Source organism: Aulostomus chinensis, chromosome 18, assembly GCF_037954235.1.
Source record: "Aulostomus chinensis isolate RoL2024-O1b breed Wild chromosome 18, RoL_Achi_v1.0, whole genome shotgun sequence".
Taxonomy (NCBI): Eukaryota; Metazoa; Chordata; class Actinopteri; order Syngnathiformes; family Aulostomidae; genus Aulostomus; species Aulostomus chinensis.
In genome coordinates this window covers 8,077,899-8,103,602 of record NC_141337.1, presented here as the reverse complement: position 1 = coordinate 8,103,602, position 25,704 = coordinate 8,077,899, and the positions used below count along the sequence as shown (strand labels likewise).

Below are 25,704 nucleotides of genomic sequence, written 5' to 3'. Positions count from 1 at the left end.
AATTTTGGATGAGAAACAGGCAATGAAGTTACATAATCCTGCTTCATATTGAATCAGTATATGCAGTTTGATCGGCGTATTTTGAGCTGACTGCCCTGTGCTGGATGGATTTCATTCATATTAAGTGTGAATTATGCAAATCCAGATACATCAACTACTGTGTTAACTTGAAGTGCTGTATCCATCATGGTTGGATCACCTGATCTCCATAGAAAATGAAGAGACTGATTCAGTGTCCCCGCACCATAAAACCAGACAGAGGACAGACTCACCTGGCTCAGCTGTGTCTCAGAGTTCACAAAGATCTCACACACTTCACACTGGAAATTCTTGCTGGGCACCCCGACACTGCCTTTGCTGCCCAGCCTCTTGCTCTTACAGCCGGCACGAGACGCCACCACTTTGCCCCTACGTCGGGGCAGGACGCTGTGACCTTCCAGCATCAGTTTGTGCTTTGTACCTAGTGGAGGGAGCAAGACCACTGGTTGATTTATTGTGGTAAAAAAACATTTTTTTAATCAAATTACAGTGCTAGGCAAGTTAATTCAAAGTTAGTTATGTATATATATATATATACATACACACACACACACACACACATATATACATATATATATATATATATACACACACACATATATATATACATATATACACACATATACACACACACACACACACACATATATATATACACGTACAAAAATAGTAAGGAATAGTAGAGGATGGTAGGGATCGATTAAATACCTCTACTTGTAAAAACATAAATTAGTAACTACACTCAATTACCCAGGATTCTTTGCACCTCAGGCTGCCTCCTGTAACAGCACCGCTTGGTGGACAGTGTCATGTGATGCAGTATGGCGGTGTCAACAATGATTTAAGTGGTAAACTTGTGCAAAAAGTGGATCAAGATTCGCAAAAGATGTTCAGTATCATTACGGATCTGTTAAGCAACGACTCCTAAATTTCATTCAAGTTCCAGGCTGCATTATAAATTTAGAGGGAAATGTATATAAAAATAGTGCAGCACGCAGCTTCTGGAAGCATTGTGCTTGTGCATTGGTTATTCCATTGCAAAATAATGAGTTAACAAGACATGTATTCACCCCATTTTGTGTGGTAACATGTTATTGGACACAGTACAGTAGTAATATTAATGAACGTTTACTAGAAACATTATTTAACTCTAACATTGTCTAAATGAGGTTTCAGAGTTGAGGTATGCTCTTACCGCTGTTATGTGCTTCCAGTTGAGAGACAGAGTTCACTGTCACCTTACAGACGGGACAGTGGAGGTGAGCTTTGATCTTCTTGTTGTCCTCATCTGTCGGCGCCTCCCCGTTTGTGCTGGATTTGTCCGCATTGCTGCTGGACTCCGTGGTCGGGCCAGCGGCCTCTGCAGCCTCTGAGACGTCAGGGTTGCTGGTGTCTGATGCGGTTTCGGAGAGCTGCGATGAAGGTGAAATCTGAGGAGGGGAGAGGGTGACCAGCTCCATAGAGGACACGTCAGATACCGGCGTCAGCATAACGGAGCTGCTGGGACTCTCCTCCAGCTTCACATCCACACTGGCTGGTTCTAGTTCAGACTGAAGACCTGCCATGACAGTAGAACAATGCAGAACATGAGCACATAATGTTATTGTGATATTTTAAAGCTTTTTTCTACTATGGTTAATCAGTCCAAACAGAGAGCATGGTTTTGTATTTCAAAAAAAGGAGAAAAAAGCACGATAATTACGAAAAGCTTAACTAACTTTTTACACGTGAAAGCAAATTGAAGTCGGCAGTTTATCTCAAAATTACCATTTCGCTTTTAATATTGCAGCCACCATTAAGAACCCTTTTCAAGTTCTAGCTTCGTGACATTTCCTGATAGAACATCAGTCTTTGTTTTCAACCATGTGGAACAGACTTGATTAGTGCTGGTTTTGCCTCCTTCAAAATGCACACATGCGAGCTCCCACACACACTCACAGGCATGCGCACGCACACACACAGATACACGCACACACATACACACTTCACCTTGCCTTTATTCTCCCTCTCTATTCAAATAGTGGACCCGGAGTCTCAGTCAATATAAACAAACCTATCGACTTGCCAGCCGAGCCGATAAGTCACTGGAGTTCCATTACACATTTCCCCTTCACCCCCTCGCCCTCCCCAGAGAGTCGCACACTCCACCCCAGAGCAGTGAGAGCTACTCCCACCGAATATCTCCATTTCATTTGGTGCTCTTCCTGCCCACACACACAACAAATGTTGCTGCATTGATTTTCCCTTTTAGAGTAAATTCATCATTGGAGATAAGGATCTTCCTCTCTCGTTCCCGCCACAGAAAATGAACCTATATAGGAACAAGATTAGACAGAGCAATGAGAGTGACCCCTGGAGGATTCAAGCTGCTGGGGGTGGGGGGTATGAGTTTGAGCTTATGAGAGAGAGAAGACCACCTGAGAGGTCTCTCATGGGGAGTGATATTGATCGAGGGAGTAACCAGGTACCTTGCATAGAATGACATGGAGGGTAGTAAAAAAAATATCACCCTCCATGCTTGGAGCATGACAAAGTTCATTCAGCAGAGATGCATTTCAGAGGATTCTTGAGGTTTTCTCTCTCTCTCTCTCTCTCTCTCTCACTCTCTCTCTCACACACACACACACACACACACACACACACACACACACACACACACACACACACACACACACACACACACACACACAAGTCCCCACGAACTGCCAGAGCTACAAGCCAGAGGACTGAATATCTGTAGAGGCAAATGAGAAAAAGTAGAAGGGCATCCGGAGAGTGCAGAACTAAACCAAGAACGATGGCCCACTGTTGAATGCAAAATGTCTCCTGGGAATTCTGCCACATCACGGTGGTCCTTCTTACCTTTGCTTTCTCACTAGATGCGCACTTGGAGAGCACAGACCTCCACCAGGGTCATTTCCCTATGAAATTAATGAAAATCTCTGGATCTGTTTCCCCGTGGTCCATGCTTCTACTGAGCTTCCTGAAAATCAGTCTAGCGCATAATCCTCCTGATGGACAAATATACACAGACGGACACTGAGGGGGTAAACAGAACCTTCTCAGTGGAGGTAACAGTCCTAAAATAATTAGTTACCTGCATCAAACAGACTGTTTTTTTTGTCTGTTAGCAGAGTCACGTAAAACCTACCAGGCTGATTTTTACCAAACTTGGTAGAGGTGAGTACTGTAGCACGGGCAAAGGGAAAAACCCATTAAATTTGGGGGCAACTCTGTTTAACTTTATGAATAATTGTATTTTACTCACAGTACTTTGGGTTAGGCTGAATTTGGCTTGGTAGAGATATGTGCTGTTCCAGTTTATGAATTGGTTCCCGATTCTGTGGATATATTTTTTTTGTCCATTTAAGTATTTATCAACCAAAACGCTCAACATTGCTGGTTCTCACTTTTCAAGCGTGAGGAAGAAAATAAATGCTCTGCATATCTTTTGATCCAAATGTTTTCTAGTACTTCTAACATATTAAAGGCTAAACAAGTAACTGATTTGCCACCAAACGACTAAAAAACAGCAAAGAAAATGGTCATTTGGGACATTAATCTTTAGGTGCAGGCAAAATCAAAAGGAAGCTGATTTGAAGCAGACTGGGGTAAAGATCTAGGACTTTCTCTTCCTCTGCTTGCCGCTCGTCTGTAGTTGATTCATTCATCTGGCCTTCAGAGCATCTAAGTGATGGCAGACATCATTGTCAGGCCAAAGGCCAGCACATTGGCAGTGCCAGCACCTCTGAGCAGTCAACTACACGGGGCAGCAAAGGATAGATATTTGAATTGATATTGTGTGGGTGATCATTAGTTTTCTTTAACTTACTACATGATCAATCCACATTTTAACAGTTCAATTAAATCTGGCAGGTTTTGCGTGTGTAAACACAACTGAAGAAACCTCCATTCAGCAGATTAATCCGCTGAGAACTCACACCACAGCCAAGCAGCAAATGAATATGAATACTGAACTCATTATGCACACATACAGATGCCGAGCACTGATCCAAGGCAGCCTCAGAGCATAAACCACTTCCCTGGGAGAAGGAAGTCTTTCTTTACTGTAAATCATCATTACTGTGGTGACACAGAGAGTTCCAGCGAAGACAGATTCAACAGTGGAGTCGATCAAAGCCGAGGGTGATTGATGTTTGTCACTACTGGTGCAGGCACTCTGTCTCTAGGCGTCGCGCTCCTTCGCTTGCTCACTTGCTGTCTGCTCACGCCCTCTCTTTGTTGGCCAGGGACTTGCTTTATATGCATCGATTTGTCCCTTTGTAAGATTGAAAATGTTGTTTCTGCTGCTCCTCCATGATTTTGTGTACAAATTATTGTGGTAAACCAATAATCCGAATATCTGCTGAAGCAGAAGGGGAATTTTTTTGCATCTCCCAACATGGGAATTCTGATTAAGAAGGGAAAAGTAGTTGAACTGAATAAGTAGAAGGGCAGCAAGGCCACTGGCACACTGTAGCGTTTGGCAGAGAGTCTCCTGGGAATTCTGCCACATCACGTTTGTCGTACTATATCACTTTCATTTGCCCAAGCTGCCAAAAATTCCTTTCACTCACAATTCCGACGTCACTTTATCTGACCAATCGGCTCTTTGCCTGTGTTCTCTGACCCCGATGGGCTGTGGTTGCTGTCCTTTAAATATCTTGGTGTCAATTCTTCTTCATGTAACTCATCATCTCCGTTATCTGGTGTAAACTGGGGTAGCTGATGTTTCCTGTTACTGAGCTGCTAATAAAACAGAACGGAGGAGTATTGATTGGTTATTTAATTGAATCTCCCACATTCAGCTAAGATACGAACTGATGATAGGGTAGTTGGTGCGCTGCTTACAGATCAAATCAAAATGGATCTGCAGAAATGTTGTCAGTGCCGATTGCCTGTTTGTTAACAGGAGGACACAAATGAGACGGCTTTTCTACAAGCTTGGTAAAGGGGTGTCGTACAGGCCAATAAAGACCCCACTACATTTGGGAATAAAGATCCCACTACATTTGGGAATAAAGATCCCACTATATTTGGGAATAAAGATCCCACTATATTTGGGACAGATCTGTTTCAAAAAATTGAATTTCTTTTACATTAGAGTTAGCTGTGTTCACCATGGGGGAGGTATGCACTCTCTACTTTAAATGTATTTGGTTCCACTGGATTAGAACTTTTATCAGTATCGACAAATGTACACATGAATGCATCATTATAAGTAAGACTGACTTTCCTCATCTTAGATTTTACTGAACAATTCCAAATTTCTCGCAATTTGAAAAGAAGTAAAAAAATTAAATTCATTCTTTCTCGATCTGTGATCCAAGCCTCCATCAGCTTTGATGTAGTATTTGTGTAATCAAACTTAGAACAAAGAACCTCTTGGTTCTCTTGGGATATCCACTTTGATGTAGATGTCTTCCTCTAATGTGCCCCCCAGAATTTATTGCCATTAATTCCATAGAAATGTTTCGCTATTTTCCTCAATTACATCTTTGTCTCACTATTACATGCAATTTGTCAGGCACTTACACTTGGAACTCCTTGCAGCTTAAAGTTGCTATATGAATAGCAGCGGCCTCCCATGTCTAAATATGCATTAGCATAAACTGTAATGGAGATGAGGAAGCTGACCTTGTGGGAAGCCTGTTTATTCAGAGTCCGACGGAGCGTTCAGAGGAACAGCCGACAGGTGTGTCACTGGCAGACAATGTGGGCATTACTCTTCGTCAGCTCTCCCCCAGCTTTCACTTTCGTGACACACATAACTCATTTCATAGAGTGTTAATTTGGAGCACTTTTCCATTACAGGTTGGCATTGTGGTGCACGCCACCACTGGCTCACACTTGCTGCATTTCAATTTCACATGAGGCCAATCCTATAATTGGGCTTATTAAAGAGTGTTCCTTCTCACAAAATTGCCCTGGAACTGTAAAATTATTCACAGCATAAAAAAATATCTACGACTTATCTACTTTCTCTCTCCACTGACCCCCTCCTTCACTTTTTCAATTCTCCCTCCCTCTTTCTCTCCCTCTCTCTCTCTCTCCCCTGCATTCATTTAATCTTATCTTTCATTTTCCACTCATCTTGCTTCGTCTGTGCTGCTGCTTTCCTCTCTTTCAGAGCTCTGCTTTGCAAAGGCAGAATATTAAAATGAGATTTGATGAGAGTCTTATCAGGCTCCGAGTCTTTTGTCCATTTTCTGCTTTCTGAAGGAGACTCTTAAAGCTCAAGGCAAGAAAAAGTGTGCATGTGTGTGAGAGTGTCCATGTGCATATAAGCTGGTCCATGAGCTGGAGCTGAAGTCTCCCTCCTCCTTTCGCTTCATATTTCTTCTGTGATATTCTGTCTCGCATCCAAGCACATTTTTAAAATTCTGCTCAGATAGGAATCTTCTCTGGGGCAGGGGAAGTGAGAAGGGGTATGAAGTAGGAAGAGAGTGGGAGAAACTGCTTCACCACTCCCGCACTCCCATCACCTAGGATGGATAAATGAAAAGTGTGTATCTAGACAAGTGCAACATGAGAAGGTAATGGGTTCTAGTCAAAATGCCAGCGGAGCAATTTATGCTCTTCAAGCTTAAGTTGCAGCCTCGTCTTGTGAAAAAGGCAACATTCATACTAAGGAGGAAGAAAACTGATGCACTCTTCCTCCTTTATCAGAAGTTAAAATGTCTATATTTAAACCACAAAAAAGATAAGAGCCTCTTTCAACTTTATTTGACAGACCCTTAAATTAAACCTCTGTCACCACCCTTTTGCTCCCTCTGATGTCAACCAGCACTGTGTCATTCTTTTCATGCCAAAGAAATCCATTGATTCTGGTTCAACTCTCCAACCACAGAAAAGAGAAAGAGTTTGGAATAAATGTGAGTCAAGCAGTGGAAATTAAGAGACCAAAGGGGTAAAAACAAAAATGACCCCGAAGGCTCCAAACGATCACAGCCAATGCTTTTATTTTCACATCTCTTGCTTTCAGATATTCCCTAGCTTCAGAAAACCTCCATTCATCACAATGTAAAGGGTCAGAAGGCCGGAGCAGTTTGGGGAATGGGGGGCGGGGGGGGGGGGATAGTTAGGTTTGAAATTGCTGAGGGGATAGGAGGGAGAAGAAGATGTAATCTCACGCAATGGCACAGCAAGACAGAGATAAGGGATGCTCTGCTATGGAGGCAGATGAGCGCTCCCAATGATGTGAGATAGAAGAGGAGGAGTGGTGGAGGAGGTCTGAAAAGGGGAATTAAAGTATGCAGAGTGTTAAAACCTGAAAGGAAGTGGAGAAGTGACAAATAGCAAACAGTTTCCTTCCTCCAATCTCTCTGTTAGGTTACGTACTTGTTCCCTCTGCTAAGCTTGTATCCACGACTGTAGACAGTGCCGTCTCGGACGTCTTGCTCCTGTCCCGCTCCCGGTCTCGATCTCTGTCTCTCTCCCTCCCCGTGGATGAAGCTTCCCCGGCTCGTCGTTGCCTGTTCTTCTGGGCCTCGATGGCTTTGAGCTTCCGTGCATGCTTGTGACCCTTGTAGTGGGCCTCAGCTTGGTTCTGTTGGAAAACAGAGAAAACAAGGTTAGAAGGAAAAGGGTAGAAAGGCGGTTTTATTGCGTGCATTATCTAATGGACAGACTGGAGCCCACGTGCAATAAATGTTAAAATACTTGCCTGAATTCTCGCTCTCATGCCGACATACACAACCTGCAAGAGTCTGTTTCCACCTGATAACAGCACCAACACACTGGGAGGCCAGAGGTATAATTGCATGTGTAATATGCAACAAGAGAGAGGATTCCATCTCTGCAACTATCCTATTAATGTGCACTATGTGAGGTAGCCTCTGCAAATCCTAGGCAGACATGGCAGTACATACTAATGTCACACACATGGATCACCAATAGTGAACACTTACCCCAATAGAAACACATTCAAACTGATCGCGACGCTACAATAAACACACAAATTTCCCCCTGGGTGGATCATGATTTACCTACCAATCATTCTCACGGCCCCATAAAATCCGAGAACAAAGCCCCTGTTGTCAGAGCAAGTACAGATACACAGAAGTAGCAGGGAAATCAATACAGAGATCACTCATTAAAAGCCAAAACAACCATCAGAATCAGCTCTCATCAGATCCTGGCCTGTTAGGATACAGATGAAGGAGCAACTCTGACCCAGGCAAAGTGTGGGAAAAAGATTTATGCCAGTTTTTGATTAGTAGATTTCCATAGTATGCAACCATTACTCTCCAGATGGGTGGACCAGGCAAGAATTACATTTTTCTATTCATGTTTTAATGTTTAGTCTAGTTTGGGGTGATCATCACAGTCTATATTCTCCATCCCTTCTGCCCTCCTCATGAAACAAATACCTCTGAGCCAGTTAGCAGTCGCCCCATACATGCTGAAAAAGGCATGATTTGACAAAGATGTGGATCAAGCAATAAGGCAGGTCTGCTCCCTTCTTTTGGTGAAGAATTGTAAGATATACACAGAAAATATAAACAAGTTTCCGTGTAGATTCCTTTGACATTTGCAAGGGCTGCATCATATTTATCCTTTTCTCCACAGTTGTACATTTTCAATACACCCTGACAAGTTCTCCTCGCCGGAGGATGCAGAGTGCGCAATTTCTATTCCGTTCCTCCATGAACAGGTGCCCAAACAGACCAGAGGAGGCACTAGAGTAGCAACCCTCAACCAACTTTCCCCAGACACACAACCAAGCTGGGGGCAAGCCAGGGGGCAGAACCAGCATCTTTCATGATGGCAGCCACCCTACTGTAGCAGAATGATACCATATTGAGCCACATCACCTCCAGATGCCCTTTCTTGCAATGCGAGACTACATTTGGAGCCATTCAAGTGCAGTCACTCCTTCAAAGTACTACTGCTTCCATCTGAGAAAGAAATAAATCATGCAAATCCACACGAGCTAAACAACTCAGGTGAAGGATCTGGACGAAGCTTTGAAGGACTCCCACTGAAGAATAATTAGATGTAGAAATGACAAAGAGACTTTCAAAAACACATGATGAATTTCTCATTAGAAGGGAAATGTGGATTCCTCTTATCAATAAAAAATTAGGCTCCATATTAAAGAATAAAAAAGATGAGTGAGTGCACAGAGATGTGCACACACCGTCACCACCAGCCGATGAAAACACCAGCAGTGGGAGTTAATCACGTACACTTCACATTATCAAGCCTAATGGTGTGATATACTGAAGGCTGAAAATAATGTGGCTGTCAAAGCATCTGTAAAAACAACTTGAATACATCAGAGCATCGTGCGACTAATCTGCCGTGAAAAGGCTTCAAAGATTAGTGTAATGTGACGAATTCACCCCCGGCCGACTCCACTGGCAGTCTCTCTCGTCCATTTGAATCTCAGTGGAGGCACAGGGGACAAGGTGTGAAATGAGCTTTGGTTTTCACATCGCCAACCAGCAGGACTACAGGGAAATACAGTGCTCATGTAAAGGGTTCCCTTATTGTTCAATAACTAAACGATTCCTGGGATAATGTAATTCCTGTACATGCTGGGGGATGCGGGAACTGTCTCGCTACATAATGACCTATATAATGTTAATCTTACAGTTGATTGGCTTTCTTTATGGCACTCTTAGCTGCCTGTTCTGACGGTGGATGAGTTCCTAAGAATAAAGGATTGATGTAAAAACTTCCTGCCTCAACAAACCTGCCACTCAGGTTTGCGAAGAGGATATTTTTGCTGATTTATGCTATAAATAAATGCAGCCTAAATGTGTTGTGTTCTGTTATGACAGTGTAGAATATATGTAGAGGGAGGATAAAGAGTGAAATGAAAACTTTTGACAAGTACAAGGGCATAAGGCAATGAACCCAAACTGATACATTTCTAGTCAATACCTACATCTAAAGTGCCCATGATTTTAAATCAACATAGTTCCTGGACAACAATATGCAATAAGCTTCTGATAGTTGCGTAGCTTCAAATATTTTCATATTTTCTAGTTCCCATTTTTGTTTGGCGGTTGCGTTGCTGTAGGTATGACCTGACCTTATCGTGCTTACTTATCACTGAGCTGTAGACACATACTCTAAAGAAAGGTGAGATGTTTGCCCCCCTGCATCATAGCCATGAGTAAGGGTTAGGAAGCACTGATGTTCCTCAATGGGTTCTCTGGCCCTCCACAGCGTGAAGCAGATGGACTTCCCAAATTAACTGCAAAATTGTAGGTATTCTAATTGGTTCAAGACAAATTATGTAGTGAGACAGCGTGGAATGTATCCTTTTAGTGGGCTGAGCTGCCGTATTACGTCATGTCCATGTTCTGCAAGACTGCAACAAGTCCCCCTCTTCCAACTGTGCCCAGCCCAGAAAACATTCTGTACCTGGATGCTAAATGAAGTGAACGCGAGTCAAACAAATTTGACTTTGGAGGACAACAGATATTCCAGTGTGAGGAAACCTGCAGTAAGGCTAAAATAAAAGGTCAAGTTTGAGAGTCAGAGGACTCCTGACACATGCCGCTAGAGCATCTGCAGTGATTAAATGCAAAGAAGGCAATGAATACATGATCCAGGAATTAAGAGTTGGGAATAACAAATGTAAAAGGCTGAAAGCTGACAAGATGTGGTTTAGTCAAGGCAGGGATCCTTTTGTCTTTCGCCGTGATGACTGAGAAGGCAGCATTCACCTTACAGCGTTTCTGGTACAAAGTATTCAACCAGGAAAGTGAGCCTAAATGAATTTGAGGGTCGGTGACTTCATATTGTGTTTCACAACTCTGCATTCCTTGTTGGAGTAACTGTGGACCAGTGCTAACATTCACCTCCCTAATAAAAGAGAGACGCAATGACCTGCCTCATCAAGGTACACATGTTCTACTTTTTGCGCTCCTGAAACCATCCACACATACTGAAGCAGATGCCTGGCAGTGTGGTGAGATTTAAACCACTGGAGGTGTGTAAGAGCAAGAGTTTCAGTTCCTGTCGAAGGTCAGGAGTAGATGAAGCTTACTTATTTCCCCTTAGAGCATTACGCATAAAGATAACTTGGTATAATATCTGAGCAAACTCTGAGGAGGGTACATGGAAGTGTTAGGGAAGGATTCATGCTCTCAGAGACAGATAAGGCTACAGTCAGACCTGACAGTGCTCTTTAAGTCTATGTGTGGAGGCAGGGAATGGGATTTGCTCTGGTGTGAAAGAAGCACGTCTCCCCCCGCTCCAGGTCTCCTGTGTCTTAGCCCTTCTTTGAAGATGGAGAGTAAAAAAGAAGCGTGTGCGTGTACGTTTTACTGTGCCCAGACCTGAGATGTCTTCAGGCTGTCTGTACGAGTGTATTTGTTTTTGTGAATATGCATGAAATGTTGTGAGCTATTCAATTCATTTTATGCGTGTGCGTGTGTGTGTGTGTGTGTGTGTGTGTGTGTGTGTGTGTGTGTGTGTGTGTTTGTGTTCATGCGTATACAGTATGTGTTTGTATTTGTGTGTGAATACGACCTCCTGCTGTGGTCGCTGATTGTTTCTGCTCTTTGCTGATAAACGGCAGCTCTCCCCGCTGTCTAATTCCTCATGCTAAAACAACAAAAAACAGGCACTGGCTGAAAGGAAAATCGACCAACTTTTATAACAAGAAAAAAAAACTTTTGATTTATGATTTAAAAAGGAACATACATTTGTAGAAAAGGACACACTTACCGTTTGTTTTCTGAATATGCTCACATTTGCTTAGCTGCAGGGTTGATGCAGGCAGAGTGAGCAGATTTTCAAAAATCAACATTCAAAAAGAACAAAACAAAGAAATGTTCTCTGAGGCTACACTCACTTTTTGCTAGATTGTTTTCATGTGGTAAATTATACAGTCTGGTACACTGTTTTGCTTTCTCTTCCTTTTTGTTTCTCACCCTGTTTAGTGTTCTCATAAACACCATCATAGGAATCCACTTTTCTTACCGTTGAGTTAAAGCGCAGGTGGCAAATGTTGCAGGATATGATCTGTTTCTTCTTGAGGGGCTGTGGGACACCAAATGTGTGGTTGATCACTGCCTTCTGGACAGGGTCCATCTATAAGACAGACAAAAATGACCAGTGAAGCCAACATTACTTAGGTAGAGTGAGACATTTCTGAGCGGCCAAAAGGTGAGATTGTTCCGAAGCAGATTCAGTCTTCACTGGCCTGGTGGGTTAACGTCTGGGTTCACTACTTGAAAGTTCAAGACAAAAGTGCGAAGGAAACTACTGCAAAGAGAAAGAACCAATTTTCTTTTTTTGGGGGGTGTTCAGAGTAAAAATGCCCAGGCGTGCATCACAGCAGTGATTTTGTTCTTTATAATTATTATCATCCTTTTGGAATTCTTGATGTTATGGCCACATTTGACTTTTTTGTCCGAAACCCTGACGTGTGATTTTTCTGAGGTCGCTGAAGATTCCTAGTCATCCAGGTGAAGGTATATCTTGAAGAAGTTACCCCTTCTTCTGGTCCACATTTGATTTTAGATTTGATTTCATATTGTATAGACAACAGCTGTTGTTTGTGTGGAGGCCTTGGGGTTGTCTGTCTATCTGTCTGTCTGTCCGATGTTCAGTAACGTGATATCTCAAGACTGTCTTGATGGAATTGCTTTAGATTTGGCAAAAACACTGGCTAGGATTCAAGGATGAACTGAAAAGATTTTGGTGGTAAAATATAATGGTAGCGGTGCCAGACGCACATTGGAAATCCATTAAAAATTCTCTTTTCTGGAATGTTCCTGTTTTTTTTTGTTTGTTTGTTTTTTGAAGGATATTTTGGTGTGTTTGTAAATTTCCATGTATGTGTCGTAACTGATTTGAACAGGCCTCTTGGTGAAGTGTCCCCTACCCTCTAACGCCTGCTAAAATGAGACGCAGCGTAGCGAGGTGGGGGATGAAACACAACAATGATAGCGATACTTATGCTAACAGGATAAACAAGTTTCCTTACACTGCTTCGTGCTGACAGAAATGATTTACTGAGATGACATTAACATCAAGACTTGACAAGACTTCTTCTGAAGTTTACTGGGTGCAGTGCTCCTCAGCAACTACCACATCAACTGATTTGTAAACAGTAAGCCTTCATGCTACACTGTGCACAGCTGTTTGATCACTGCACAACAGTCGCATCCTGCTGGTAAAACACTAGCTACAGAATGTATTTTGCTCTCATAAACGTGTCTGACTAATGCATTAGGAGTCATCGCAGCCCGCTGGGACATGTTTCTGGAGAGGTTATGGACAGGCTAATAGGGAAGTTGAACTGTGAAAAGATTGCGGACAGTCCCAGGACAGCACGCTATTAAGAGCAGAATGAAAGCTGAGGCTTCATTATGAGGTCTGCATTCCTTGATGACAGTTGATTTCACCGCAGCAACCCTTCAGCATGGTATCACATTTAACAGACATCTTGGATGTCTTGCCAGGCTGGAATAAGGCCAGTTGGTTAGGTTTGGAAATGTTTTTTTGATCCGTGGAGGCTCTGTATTTGGAATCTAAATGGGGAAATATGACAGTGGTGTTTTCTGCATTTATACTGAGTCACAAAAAGTGACCAACACTGTGTTTTGTGGTCAGTGAATGTTTGTTATCTACAAATTTGGTTTTGTGTTTTTTAAGTGGTTGCAAAAAGACATTGTGATCTCATGATATAATGATTCTCTGTAGATTTACTGCCTCAGGTGACATTTTCCTAATGAGTTTATGTTGTCATTTGATGGCGACAAGTGTTCTTCAGCACAGCACATGGTTGCTTAGTTTATTACGGTCTAGTTTAGAGTAAAAAAAGGAACAAAGCTGGATATCCTCGATGGCATGGCTACTTTGGGAAGAGGAAAAAAGCCAAGATGGTTAGACAGCAAACGTTAAGACACCAAAACAAGGTTTCAAAGTGGGAGTCCACAAACCAAAGGATGACGTCAATATGAGAGACACTTTTGTGACTCATGAGTTAGCGGAAAGGCAGAAAACCGTGGTCAGTCAGTCCCAAACCACTACCATCCCACAGGTCCAAAAATATTCTAAACTGCTCTCATGCCTGATACACTCCTTCTCAGATCGGAGAATGTGTCAGCACTCACTCACTGGGACCAGCAGCAGTGCAAACAGACCCAGCAGCCTACAGATAAAGGTGTTGGTTGGCACACGACCTTGCTTTCTTTCTAAAATACACACCTGAACATCAGCTTTTTCCTTAGTACAAAGAACTGCTCCATGCATGAAGCAGCTGCCTCCCCTGCCAGAGGGAAGTCTGTTTACTACGGATTCCTCAAAGCCAGAAAATAAAGGTAATATAAACACACCTGACATTGAAACTTCCACACTGGTGGTACAGCTTTCCCTCAGGGCTATCTTTGTTCCTTTATTTTGAGGTTTTCCACATGACTCAAAGCTACCTCTGGGAGCAACTGACTTTTCACTTCACATGCCGAAGCCTGACTATGGAAACCTCGCCCTCTCGCTCCTGCTGCCCTCTGTCCACCTTAGCAGGGCAGCCTGCACACAGCTATTTGTTTTAGGAACCCAAAGAATGTGCTCATTGTCTGTCCGCAGCCATCCTGAACTGACTGCTATAAATGCATCTTTTGTCTACAGCCTCCACCCTCCCCCGCCATCCTAGTGCAGACAGACCTTATCCTGCGTAGGGCAGCCTAGTAAGTGATGAGGTTTCAGGATACACACACACGCACGCACGCACACACACACACACACACACGCACACACGCACACACACACAGATGAAGAGTGAATGAGGAGGGGGATGGAAGAAAAAGGGACACCAGAGGAACCAGATATTTCATTTTGGAGACAGGTGCATACACCCCCACCCCCGCTCCCTGCACACGTCCGGGACAACATGGACTTTATCAGAGAAAACCTGAGGCCCCCTGATGAGTGGATGCAGTGATTCACGCTGCAGCTGAGCCGTCACGCTGTGTGTTCAGGAGGCTAATCATCTCGTTCAGGGACTGGAGTCACACTAGTTTGATGTTATTGCTGCACTTATCATGATTTCGGCATCCTGGTTGAGGTGGATTCCACGTTCTACTGCCAGTTAGATTCTGCTTAACAAAATACATCAATTAGACTTCCGCTGTACATTTCTGCTTTATTCATGATTAATGGAGAGTTTTCTCACAAGATTAATTTAATTTTAGTAATGAAAAAATGAAGAATAAAAGTACTTTAAATTTTAAAACAGAATTGCTCTGCGGTGTCGCTGATTATTCATGTCATTGAACTTGAAAATAGATCTGAGACGAAGAAATTTTAATTTAATGGATAAATCTTCAGCAAAACATAGACGAAACCTGTGTGGAAACTTTCATAGTTTTAACTGAACTGATTAATAATATTTGGAATTATTCTCAGAATAATGGTTCAGCTCAACTAAACTTTTTTAAGAGGAAATTCTTTTATCAGCTAACTAGAAACAGTGTATTTTGTTTTGTTTGTGGATAAACTTGAATTTCAGTACAAGCTAAAAGTACCTACTGTTGTCCTGTACTGAGTAGAGAAGTGAATGACTGAGAATTGCTAATGTTTGAGTGATTTGCACAGTTTGGAATGCAATTTAACTGGTAAGAGACTCTCCGTGGTAGACCTAGAAGATTCCTGAGGGGCTGTGTGTTGCTGAGTAGGAGGTCGTTGGGCTACTTCACTCAATCAGCCTTTGATTTAAAAAGAAGTCTCCCCAGACTAGACTGAAATAACAATAAAGAAGACTAAAACTAAACAGCATTTTAACTGAAAGTCCAAAGAAAGCAATGCTGCTAACATAACAATGATAGTGTTGGAAGAATCGGTGTTCTCCGTGCTGCCTTCGCTGCCAGGCACGCTCAGTCCTCCGTACAGGTGACACCATGACCCCAGAACAGTGGGCGGTGAAAAAAAAAGAATAAACAGCACTTTTAATTCATCAGGCTGAAGACATTTAATGTCCACAAACACATGTCAAACAGTGCATGGTTATGTCTCCTCCACCCCCTCACATATGTGCTCAACAGTAAACTCCAGGTGTCTGAATGGCACCTACCTTCTTCTTTTTCTCTCTTTTAGTTCTCTTTTGTTTGGTCTGAAAAGATGTGGAGTTTATGTTGGAGTAAAATCTTCGGTTTAAGCTTCATTTAAAGACCACTGAGGTGGGGATGGTTTCGAGAAGTGAAAATACACACGCGCGCGCGCGCGCACACACACACACACACACACACACACACACACACACACACACAAACAACAGGAGTTGTGAAGTTGAGTCGAGGATCAAAGATACTTTAATTCCAGGCTCTGAGGCAAGGTGAGCGTCAAGGTGCTTCAAACCTACACACTTTACAACTGACGTTCCAAACAAAGTTATGAGGCTCCTGTAGAAACGCTGAGAGGTGAAACACAGCTTGAATGAGTATTAGCGTGCCAACTGCAAGATACAGCCTCTGCACAGAGACGTTGCCAGAGTTAACGCTGAATAGCAGCATGCAGCTAACATAACGGAAATGATTTTCTCTAAACAACCCAAAGCAGCATGAAGTTGGAATGGTGATGCAAAATTTATATGGAAGAAAAAGACCGAGCTGTAACTGTTTATAAGCAAAAAAAAACACACAAAACAACCTGCAGGCATGTTTGAAAGGTATATTTTCTTTTCTTAAAAACATATAAAAACACCAAATTACACCATTTATTATAACCAGAACCTGTAAAACACAGTTGCATCAGAATTTCAACTTTCAAACGGTCCTTGAATAAATCTCCTGTCATAACTCACTCCTAGTGTTAGATAAGAGAAGAGTAAAATCCAACTTTCACTGAACAAAATAAATCTTTTGCATGAACCAGATCTTGTGAACAAAACATAAAATTCTGCACTTTGTATCGCAGCTGGTAAGCCATGACTGACACAACTAATTCTGAATCAAGTCATGTGACAAAAACGAAAGGTCATATTGGCTTCAGACTGTGAAAAACTGTGAAAACGCTTGTAAAAATGTAAATCAGTGTCATTATTCAGATACGGGTAACACTTTTAGGCACTTGGAAAAAACGTTATGTGTATGATTCCATGTTTTCAAAAAGTTCTTTTAAAAATATACAAGAAAATCAATCTTTTACATGACTGGTAGCATTGTAAATGTGATATGAAGCTCAAGAGATATGCTTGAGTTCTTCTAGTGATGATTGTGCTGTTTCCACTGAGGTCTTCATATCGCAGCAAGAAAGAAAAAAAAATGTTGGAGTTCAGAGGGTTAAAGGTATGAATGCTGCCTGGAGAACAAAATTATGTTAATATGGCTGTTGGATGTTGACAGGGTTCCTTATGAAAAAAAAATACTGACTGGAAGAATTTTTTTTTTCCCAAGCAATTTTATCCTTTTTACTTTCACTGCTCCTGACTTTTTTTTCCCCCCAACACGTTGCATTTTCAAGTGCGAGATGAAACGAGACAAAATGTTGAAAGATATCTTATTCTGAAGCTGAAAATAGCACGTTACCAAACAGTATAATCATGATATTTTTCTGTGGTGAGACGGAGCCACCTCTATACATGATCTTTCTGCTGGGTTTCTGCTCTAATTAGCTACCTTTGACTTATTTTTGTCATTTAAAGGAATCTTAGCCTCAGAGACCTTTACTGTTGTTAGAGTAATTGGATCCACTTCATTATCTCTGTTTATCCAATTGTTGTTTTTCATGATATCTAATGAACAATGCTTTGATTAAAGCAGCTGAAGAAGAGAAACTATCAGACTCACCGTGTTAAAGTTAGGGAAGAGGCTGAGGGGAGAGGAGCCGTTAAGTCTGAAGGGCAGGAGGTGTTTGAGGTCCAGCTGGGGCTGCAGCGGCCGCCCGGGGACAGGAAGGGAAGCGAGGAGGGGGCTGCCCTGGGTTGATGTACCTGGACATGAAAAGAAAGATGGATGGTAGAAGTTAAGAAGCAACAGGAAATGTTAACTTCAGGGCCTTTTCACTCCCAGTGTGATTGCAAGAGTGGAACTGAACTGATGGTTTCTGAGAGGTCAGGTGCTGCACTCGGAGGATTCATTTGATGCTGGAGGCACTGTCACTGCTCCAGCTGACATCCAAAACACACTCAGATATGTGTGTGTGTGTGTGTGTGTGTGTGATTCATTTCCATGTAGACAACAGGAGGTGTACATATTTTTTGGGGGTTGGGCAGTTTGGCTCGAGATTGAATACCCTCATCACCCCAATTACCCGGTCTGATCCCCCAAGGACATGCCCGTCCCCCTCATGTAAATACACACACACAAACACATCATTTAATTACTGATTTATTGGCTTGCAAAAGGTGGGCGCATGAGAGGACGATGAGAGATATCGGGTTTCAAATGGATCAGGGATGAAGAGATTTCTAATTTTCCGCCTGGCTGCGTTTCAGTGGAGCGGCGCACTCAGTGGTGCGCAGACACTTATCCCAGCAGCAGGATCAATCATTGATGTCAGCTGCAGGTCACCATGGCCACCCAAAAGTGCGTGCGCGCGTGCGCACACACACACACACACACACACACACACACACACACACACACAAAATCACACACACACAAAATCACACACACATAGCAAGGGCTGAATTTTGTGACAAATTACGACAGAGAAAAAAAAGAAATGACTGACCTTACAATAATAGCTTTGTAGAAGAATAAAAGTTTAAAAAAAAGAGCTCAAGATGGGAAAAAGCGAGAGATATCAGAGACGGAAGGTTAGATTACAGATGGCTTGAGGCAAACGCCGGCATCATGATGAAAAAAAATCAGTGACATATTTATAACTGGGTGCGCATTTTATGGCATTATTGTGTTACAGTGAAATTACTGAAGCACCATAATGAGAACAGAGTTAAATACTGAGTTTTATTTCCACTGACCAGTTTGTGGTGATTGTGGTTGTGTGCCTCCAGCCAGCCTACCTCACTGACCTCGACCTTTGCCGTTGAAAATCTTTTCGATTCATCCTCAGCTACCAGTGAATGTCTGTGCTAAATTTGTAGAAATTTGAGAACAGGACAAACTGAACTAATAAGAACGTGACACTGGCTAATTCCTGGTTCACCCAAAACTTTTGATCACCAACTCCTGTCCAGAAAAAAAGCCTGTGTTTGCAAAAAAAAAAAATCGGATTATTTTGTCCGTTACTTCAACTGTGATATGATTAACACCACTAGAATAAATCACTACTCACATTTAACCCAAACTAAATTTAGATTATAAGTATTCATTTATTATAAATAAATTATTATTGCCACACAAAATGTTTTCTTAAGTCTGTAAGATACAATTTAGAAGGCTGGCTATCATTGCAGCATTAAAATAGTTCATTTATGCTGGGATTTTGGCACACCTCTGATATAATTTCGATTGCTGGTTCAGCTCAACTCTAGCTTCCAGCACAAAAACAGACCTTCTCCAGTTTGCGCTTAACAGAAATCCAAGAAAGAATTAATGGGCTGCACAAAATATGGAAGGTTCCACTTCCTGTTCAAGCTACAGCTCAAACAAGATGTCACATTCAACAAAATAACAACAATGGTTAAGAGAGTGCAGCAGTTCTTCTGTGTATTTTTATTGTGGCATTATACAGCACTATTTGTTCACTTAGCACTAGCTTGCAAGCTTATGGCATGACGGTGATACCGCTGCATGTTTTTTGTGAAGTAAAAACAGTGTGAAAGATGGACAAATCTGTCATTAGTCTTGGCTGCTGGCTTTCTGCAGCTCGGTGGAGAGGGGGGTGGAGCGGTGGGCTGAAATGCTGATGCTCTGAGCATATGCTCCTGAGTGCTGGGCTCCACTGCTGTCTATCTGACAACCGGAGAGTCACAGCAGAGGACGGTTGCAGCCTCCAGACATGTGGGCAGCAGCCGGCGGTAGATCACTCACACATGCAACACAGAAAAGTGCACTCAGAGAGACCTCCACTGCGTTTTATGTAAAATGGATCTGCCCCCAAATTTAACAGGTTCTTCCTGAGCTCTTCACCCCCTTCTACCAAGTTTTGAGAATATAGGCCTTTTGGATAATCCTGCTGACAGACAAACAAACAGCAGCGAAAACCTCCTTGGTGGAGGTAACAAGGCAACGCAAAGTCTTCTCTTGGCAGGGCTTTCAGAGAAAAGCTGGGCTTGCAGGGAGGACGGTTATCAGCTGATAATGCTTCCCCACCTCTCTGTGACTCCCGAGGCAGCTTATTAAATCAGGGGTTGGCTGTTTGCCTCTTTGGATGATAAAGCTGCCACGGAGGCACGGCCCAAATTCAGGCATGTATGACAGGAAGCAAAGGAGTGTGTGTTCTCCTCACATGTACTATTTCACACACACACACAACATAAAAACATGATGGTCTACGGACCTCAGATAACAAATAGTTCCTTGGGGAAGAGGAAGCTGGTGTGTGATTCTGGTCAAACACATTTCTTATATACATTTGTATGTGTGTGTGAGTGTGTAAGGGTGTGTGTGTGTGGTGGTGGTAGTGGTGGTGGGGATTTTTAGCTCGCAGCTCTTGATAACCTCTTTCTATCACACTGCTTCATTTTCCACTCATCTAAAGTCATACATTACACGCATGCATATGGTGTTATGTGCAAATATGCTCTTTGCCACGTCTTGCATCAAAGCTCACATTTATTTACACTTCACTTGTGGTCCAGACAACCTCTGGCAGTTGAGACATGGCCTGAAACCAATTGTCCAGCCTTCTTTCTCTCTTTCTCTCTCTCGCTCTCTCTCTCTCAGATGATCTGACTGTCTCTGCCAGTCTTTCCCCAGGCAGGCCTCTTCCTCCTCCTCCTCCTCCTCTGACCATCACAATAACGCATGCCTCCCTCTCATGACTCACTGGGCTTGGTTACACAACAGCCGCCGTCACATCGCATCTACATGGATGTGAGCGTGTTTGTGTGGTTTACCCCAGTGGTAGAATTCAAAGGTATTAATTATTTTCTACTTGTTCATGTGAGAAAATAATTGATTCAAACAAGCAAATGCATTCTCTCCTCCTCATTCCTCCTTACAGAATTAGCAACTCAGAACCTTCTACTGTAATTCTCTCGTCATCATTCCAGTGCTCCCTTAGCTTCCTGACAAATTACCTCACTTCTAAATAACCCCCCCATGCACCGTGTTTCCCTGCAAACTGCAGCTGAGTGTTGAGAGAAAAGTAAAGGCTTAAAGACAAGAGAGAAGTGCTTCTTTATTTGTGCCCTGGTGTAATTATGTGGGATAGATGCTGGCGCAGCAGGGTCTTGGAATTGGCTGAGTGGATCTCCACCTTTTCCTTCTGCTGGTGTGGTTTCTGGCAAACACAGTCGGCTAATTCCTTTTCTTGTAAAGTTGCTTAAAGCAGGTTTTCAAAGAGACGAGATCTCTCTTCAACCCAGCCCCTGGTTTTACAGCCATAACGCCACTACAGGAGATCATGAAAGATCTTTAAATTTCATAATTATCACTTCTAAATATCTATATTAGATACAGATCGAGAAATGAGGTAGTACTGAACTCAATCAGCTCGACTGAAAAACAAAAAGTGGATTGCGAACGAACAAGAATACAGCGGTGAAATGAGAAAACACTGTCGTCAGCAGTGTCGCCTTCCAAGGTTAAAATGTTTTATCTTTTTGTTGTCCTCTGGAAATGAATTTACTCCCACACAAGAAGAAAACATGGCTGATGTGTGCAACAGCAAGCAAATCATTTTGGTGCAACCACCAACATAAAAAATTATACAATAAGAAATTTAGACCCAGGCACAAAATGAGTGCAGTTTCTGCTTTAACAAGCCATGTTGCAAATGTATGAATGAATGAATGAATGAAACTTGGAGGGAATTTAACATCTCATACATTTTTGAGGGAAACAAATAATTTTGTTTTCAATAGAAAATGAAAAGAAGGCTTCCTTTTTAGCGATCACGTAATGTAGACCCAAATATTTTTTAATGAATTTGATTCCATTAGCTTCTAAATGTTTAAAACTAAATGATTATGTATCACTCCTAGCATAATGTATCTGTTCTGGGCCTTCAAGGTGGTTTGAATTCATTCAAATGAAAAAACTGAACATTCTGTTGGCTTTATGGCTACTGAGGAAGTGTCCATACACCGTTTATTTATGGTGGGGTTAAGTTAAGCACAAAACCAAGGTTAGAACAACATCAAAGCTTGGGTTAATAACTTTTTATAGATGCATGACCTTGCCGCTCAGGTTTCCAGCAAAAACAATGTTTGGTTGCAAATGTGCATCTTGTAAATGTGACTCAAACAGCGACTTCACACTCCAAAGCTGTGTGTTTGTTTGACCCACCCACCCAGGCTAGTCTGAATTTCTTTTTTACCACAAGTCTGCACTGTCCAAGTACTGTAGTTTGCTGCCATTTCCTTATTTGCATCAAACATATGGCCACTAGGGGTCAGTATAAGGTGGCGGGCACCTACTAGCCCGTAAGTGAGGCTGACGCAATCGTTTCCAGCACAAAGTGATTGGACAAATAAATATTTCTATCACTGATGTGTGCTGCTAACTTTTCGAGGAGGAAATAATTTAACTGTATTTCTGTTCCAATGATAAAATATTGCATAATATTCCAAATATTTCTATGGGAGATTCTGACTGTTGACAGTTGAAGCAATAAAGTTGAGATGTTCTCTTTCCTTTAGAGGTTTGTTGTGCTCATGCCAGCCAGGACAAACTCTCTACAATGCAATTTTGTAGCACTCAAGAGACTGAAAACACATGAGAATTGTAGCGGCACTTCTTGATGCGCCCTCGCGCATCCTCTAGGACCCCCGATGGGACTTTGCTCATAAAAGCAGACAAAAAAAAAAAAAAAAAAAGCTGCTTGGTCAGGTAAAATAACATGCAAGGCTTTGTTTAGCGAAGGAATAAAGGGAGTAAATTTGTCTTGCTGTATCCTTTGGAGACAGATGGTAAAAAGAGGAGGGTTGAGGGACGACTGGATAAAAAGCCGCTGTCTGTATTGATATCTGCAGAATTCAACATCTCTGCTGCACAGCAGTGATTCCCTGCTACGTAACGGTTCGACCCTCGCCATCAGGCCTCTGATCTGATTACCCAGCTGTGATAATGAATATCCCCACATCTAAACATGAATGTTCTCACCAGGGAAGCGGTTGACTGGTAGAATGATTAGCTCTAAAGTGTAGGCACAATATGAGCATCATTACTGTACCATGTGATTCTGCATGTGTTCAATAATGACCTCCCTTTTTGATGATGCAGTCCACACATGCTGCTCTCAAATGTGCTTCACGCTCTTGACAGTGGGAGTTGTTGCTCATTGTGCATCTGCCTCTGTTTTGACCATCCCCCAGCTGTCCCACTAACTTCCAATAGCAGTCGCTGGCATGTGATGGGACTGGATCTGACAGCACCGGAAGAACCAGCAACTACAACTCATAGAACAGAGGCCTTTTTAAAAAAAAACTGAAGCATGGAAAAACCTCAAGGCATTCTGTACAAATGGCTGTCCCACACATGCAGCGTCTGGAGGCTGTAAATTAGAGGCTGACAGCCATTTGAGGATACCAAATGGAACTGAATGCCTTTGGATTTCTGAACATACTCGAGTGAGTGAGAAAGATGGAGAGACAACGAGAGAGAAATGCAACAGCCAATTAGCTCACGCTGGAGCAGAGGTTGGTGTTAGAGCCACGGCGGGAACCATCATTGCATGGTTGGAGAGCACTGAGCTTAGTTTTAATTAAAGAGCGACAATTTTTACTCCTCTCCATCACATGGCCAATCCTCCCCCGCTCCGATGATCATCATCTGTGAACCTGATTTGATGCGACTCGAAAGGAGCTTCAATCAACACTTGATTTGATTATTTAAATTTTTATGAAACTGGTGAGAATTCCTAGCGTGTATCGCTACGGCGGAGGATATGGAACAGCATTATTGTAAACATGAGAGACAAGCTAGGAAAAGTGGTCAAATAAACACAGTATTGTAGCTGCCTCTGCATTCAAATATTCAAATTGAGCATTTTTTTTATGGGAGACTTCCATTTCAGCGAGCCCACTTTTCTATTTCCCTGGAGAGAACTATTTTGAATGGCATGCAATTTAAAAACCCTCTCATTTTATCCATCCTCTTCTCACTCCCTCATTTCCTCGCTTTCCCTTAAAGCTTTTTAAAAGTTGTTTATTCAAATTACATTTTATCTTTTTTTTTTTTCCCCCCGGGTCAATCGGCGTGCTGTGCTAGCAGAACTGTGAGCGTATATTGTGTAGTGCAGTGTTTAAGTTGACGACTACTGTACGTGAGCTGCACATGACGGTTCTGGTGTGAGGCCCTCAGGCAGATGCGGTTTATACAAATGGGAGTGACGAATGTTTGGGTCGTGACTTTAGGAGACTTTGTCGTATTTTTGGTCTGAATTTTGTCTTGGAAGCTCCAAAATGAAGAATTTCAAACTTTATTAAACAAACTAATGCTCGTGAATTGAAGGCGATGCAGTCACACAGGTCATTCATATACTAAACAGGAGATTTAAAAGTGGGAGAAAAATCCCGTTGACATGGATAACAGTGTTCTGCAATTGCTTTAATAGCTCTAATTATTACATCACATTACATGAATCAAAGTGCAAGAAGATAAACTAGATAGAAGGGACTGGAATAATTAAAGACCGTATATTGATTAGCGCCGCTGTTCATCAGTCCTTTTTAATGTCTGATGTAATTAATTACCTCACTTCAGCACCTCCTCTTCTCTGTCAGAGCAGAGCGCCCCCATCCATCCCGTCTCTAGCTGCAGTATTGGTTTCAAATCCACAAGACTCCGTGTTTTATTAGATATCAGGTCCAGATTATGGTCTCACCTGACCAGACTCTGGTTCTCCTAGAAACTCTACTTTTCAGGTTTGACTGAGTGGTCCGACCTTCATTCCCGCCGTGCAGCAACATGTAATTTTGCTTCAACACCCTATCATGGAGAACAGTTCCTGCCTTTCTTCCTCCTGGTAAAAGTGTTAGGACAGTTCTCCTGATTGAGGGTCTTAGGACAGATGATGTTGCATTGTCTACAGCTCTTAAAGCCACTCAAGGCAAATTCAGATTCATGATTTTGGGCTTTATAAATAAAATTAGGTTGATTGATGGATCGTGATGAATTTTCAGTACATCTGCAATATAGAAAGTTTTATATTTTATTTTATTCTATTGGAAAATGTCTTGATAAAGCACTGGTATGTAAAAACAGATCTCTCAAAATCAGAGGGTCTCTGAAAAGCTTATTTTCAACCTCGCTTTTAAACTTTAATTTCTATGTGTCTATAAAAAAATCAAAAACCAGAATAAAGCTTCCACCTTTGGCTTCGATGTAAAATGACTAGGCTTTTCACGGTTTTTGAAATATTATATTTAAATGTTCAAAATCTATCCATAAATTGAGGTGAATATCTAATCACGTGTGCGTGCAAACATCGCCACAGTTTGTAAAGGTATACAGAACATTCTAGTAGCTTCAGGTCCTAAATTTCTGGTGCTTGAGACTTCATGGTGAATTTAAGCTAAATTGAATTTGACATAAATGCCCTTTTGATGAGATGAGATATTTCCATCTGATTCTTTTTCACTCACACACGTTTCTTCTATTCAGGTTGGAAAGCTGGAAATCTTAAAGA

The 25,704-nt window shown here is 42.1% G+C and overlaps 1 protein-coding gene across 3 annotated transcripts in view; it reads right to left on the bottom strand.

Moving 5' to 3' along the window:
* znf385c (zinc finger protein 385C) overlaps positions 1 to 25,704 on the bottom strand; it is a 130,350-nt gene that overhangs the window by 8,125 nt on the left and 96,521 nt on the right. For 2 of the 3 annotated variants that reach the window (XM_086185549.1, XM_086185550.1), the window contains 5 exons: positions 17,793 to 17,935; positions 11,983 to 12,093; positions 7,381 to 7,588; positions 1,235 to 1,597; positions 273 to 460 (listed from right to left, as the gene is read on the bottom strand). In XM_086185549.1, coding sequence (XP_086041675.1) covers positions 273 to 460; positions 1,235 to 1,597; positions 7,381 to 7,588; positions 11,983 to 12,093; positions 17,793 to 17,935 — 1,013 coding nt within the window. The remainder of the gene's footprint in view (positions 1 to 272; positions 461 to 1,234; positions 1,598 to 7,380; positions 7,589 to 11,982; positions 12,094 to 17,792; positions 17,936 to 25,704) is intronic. The other variant, XM_086185548.1, reaches the window with a different exon arrangement.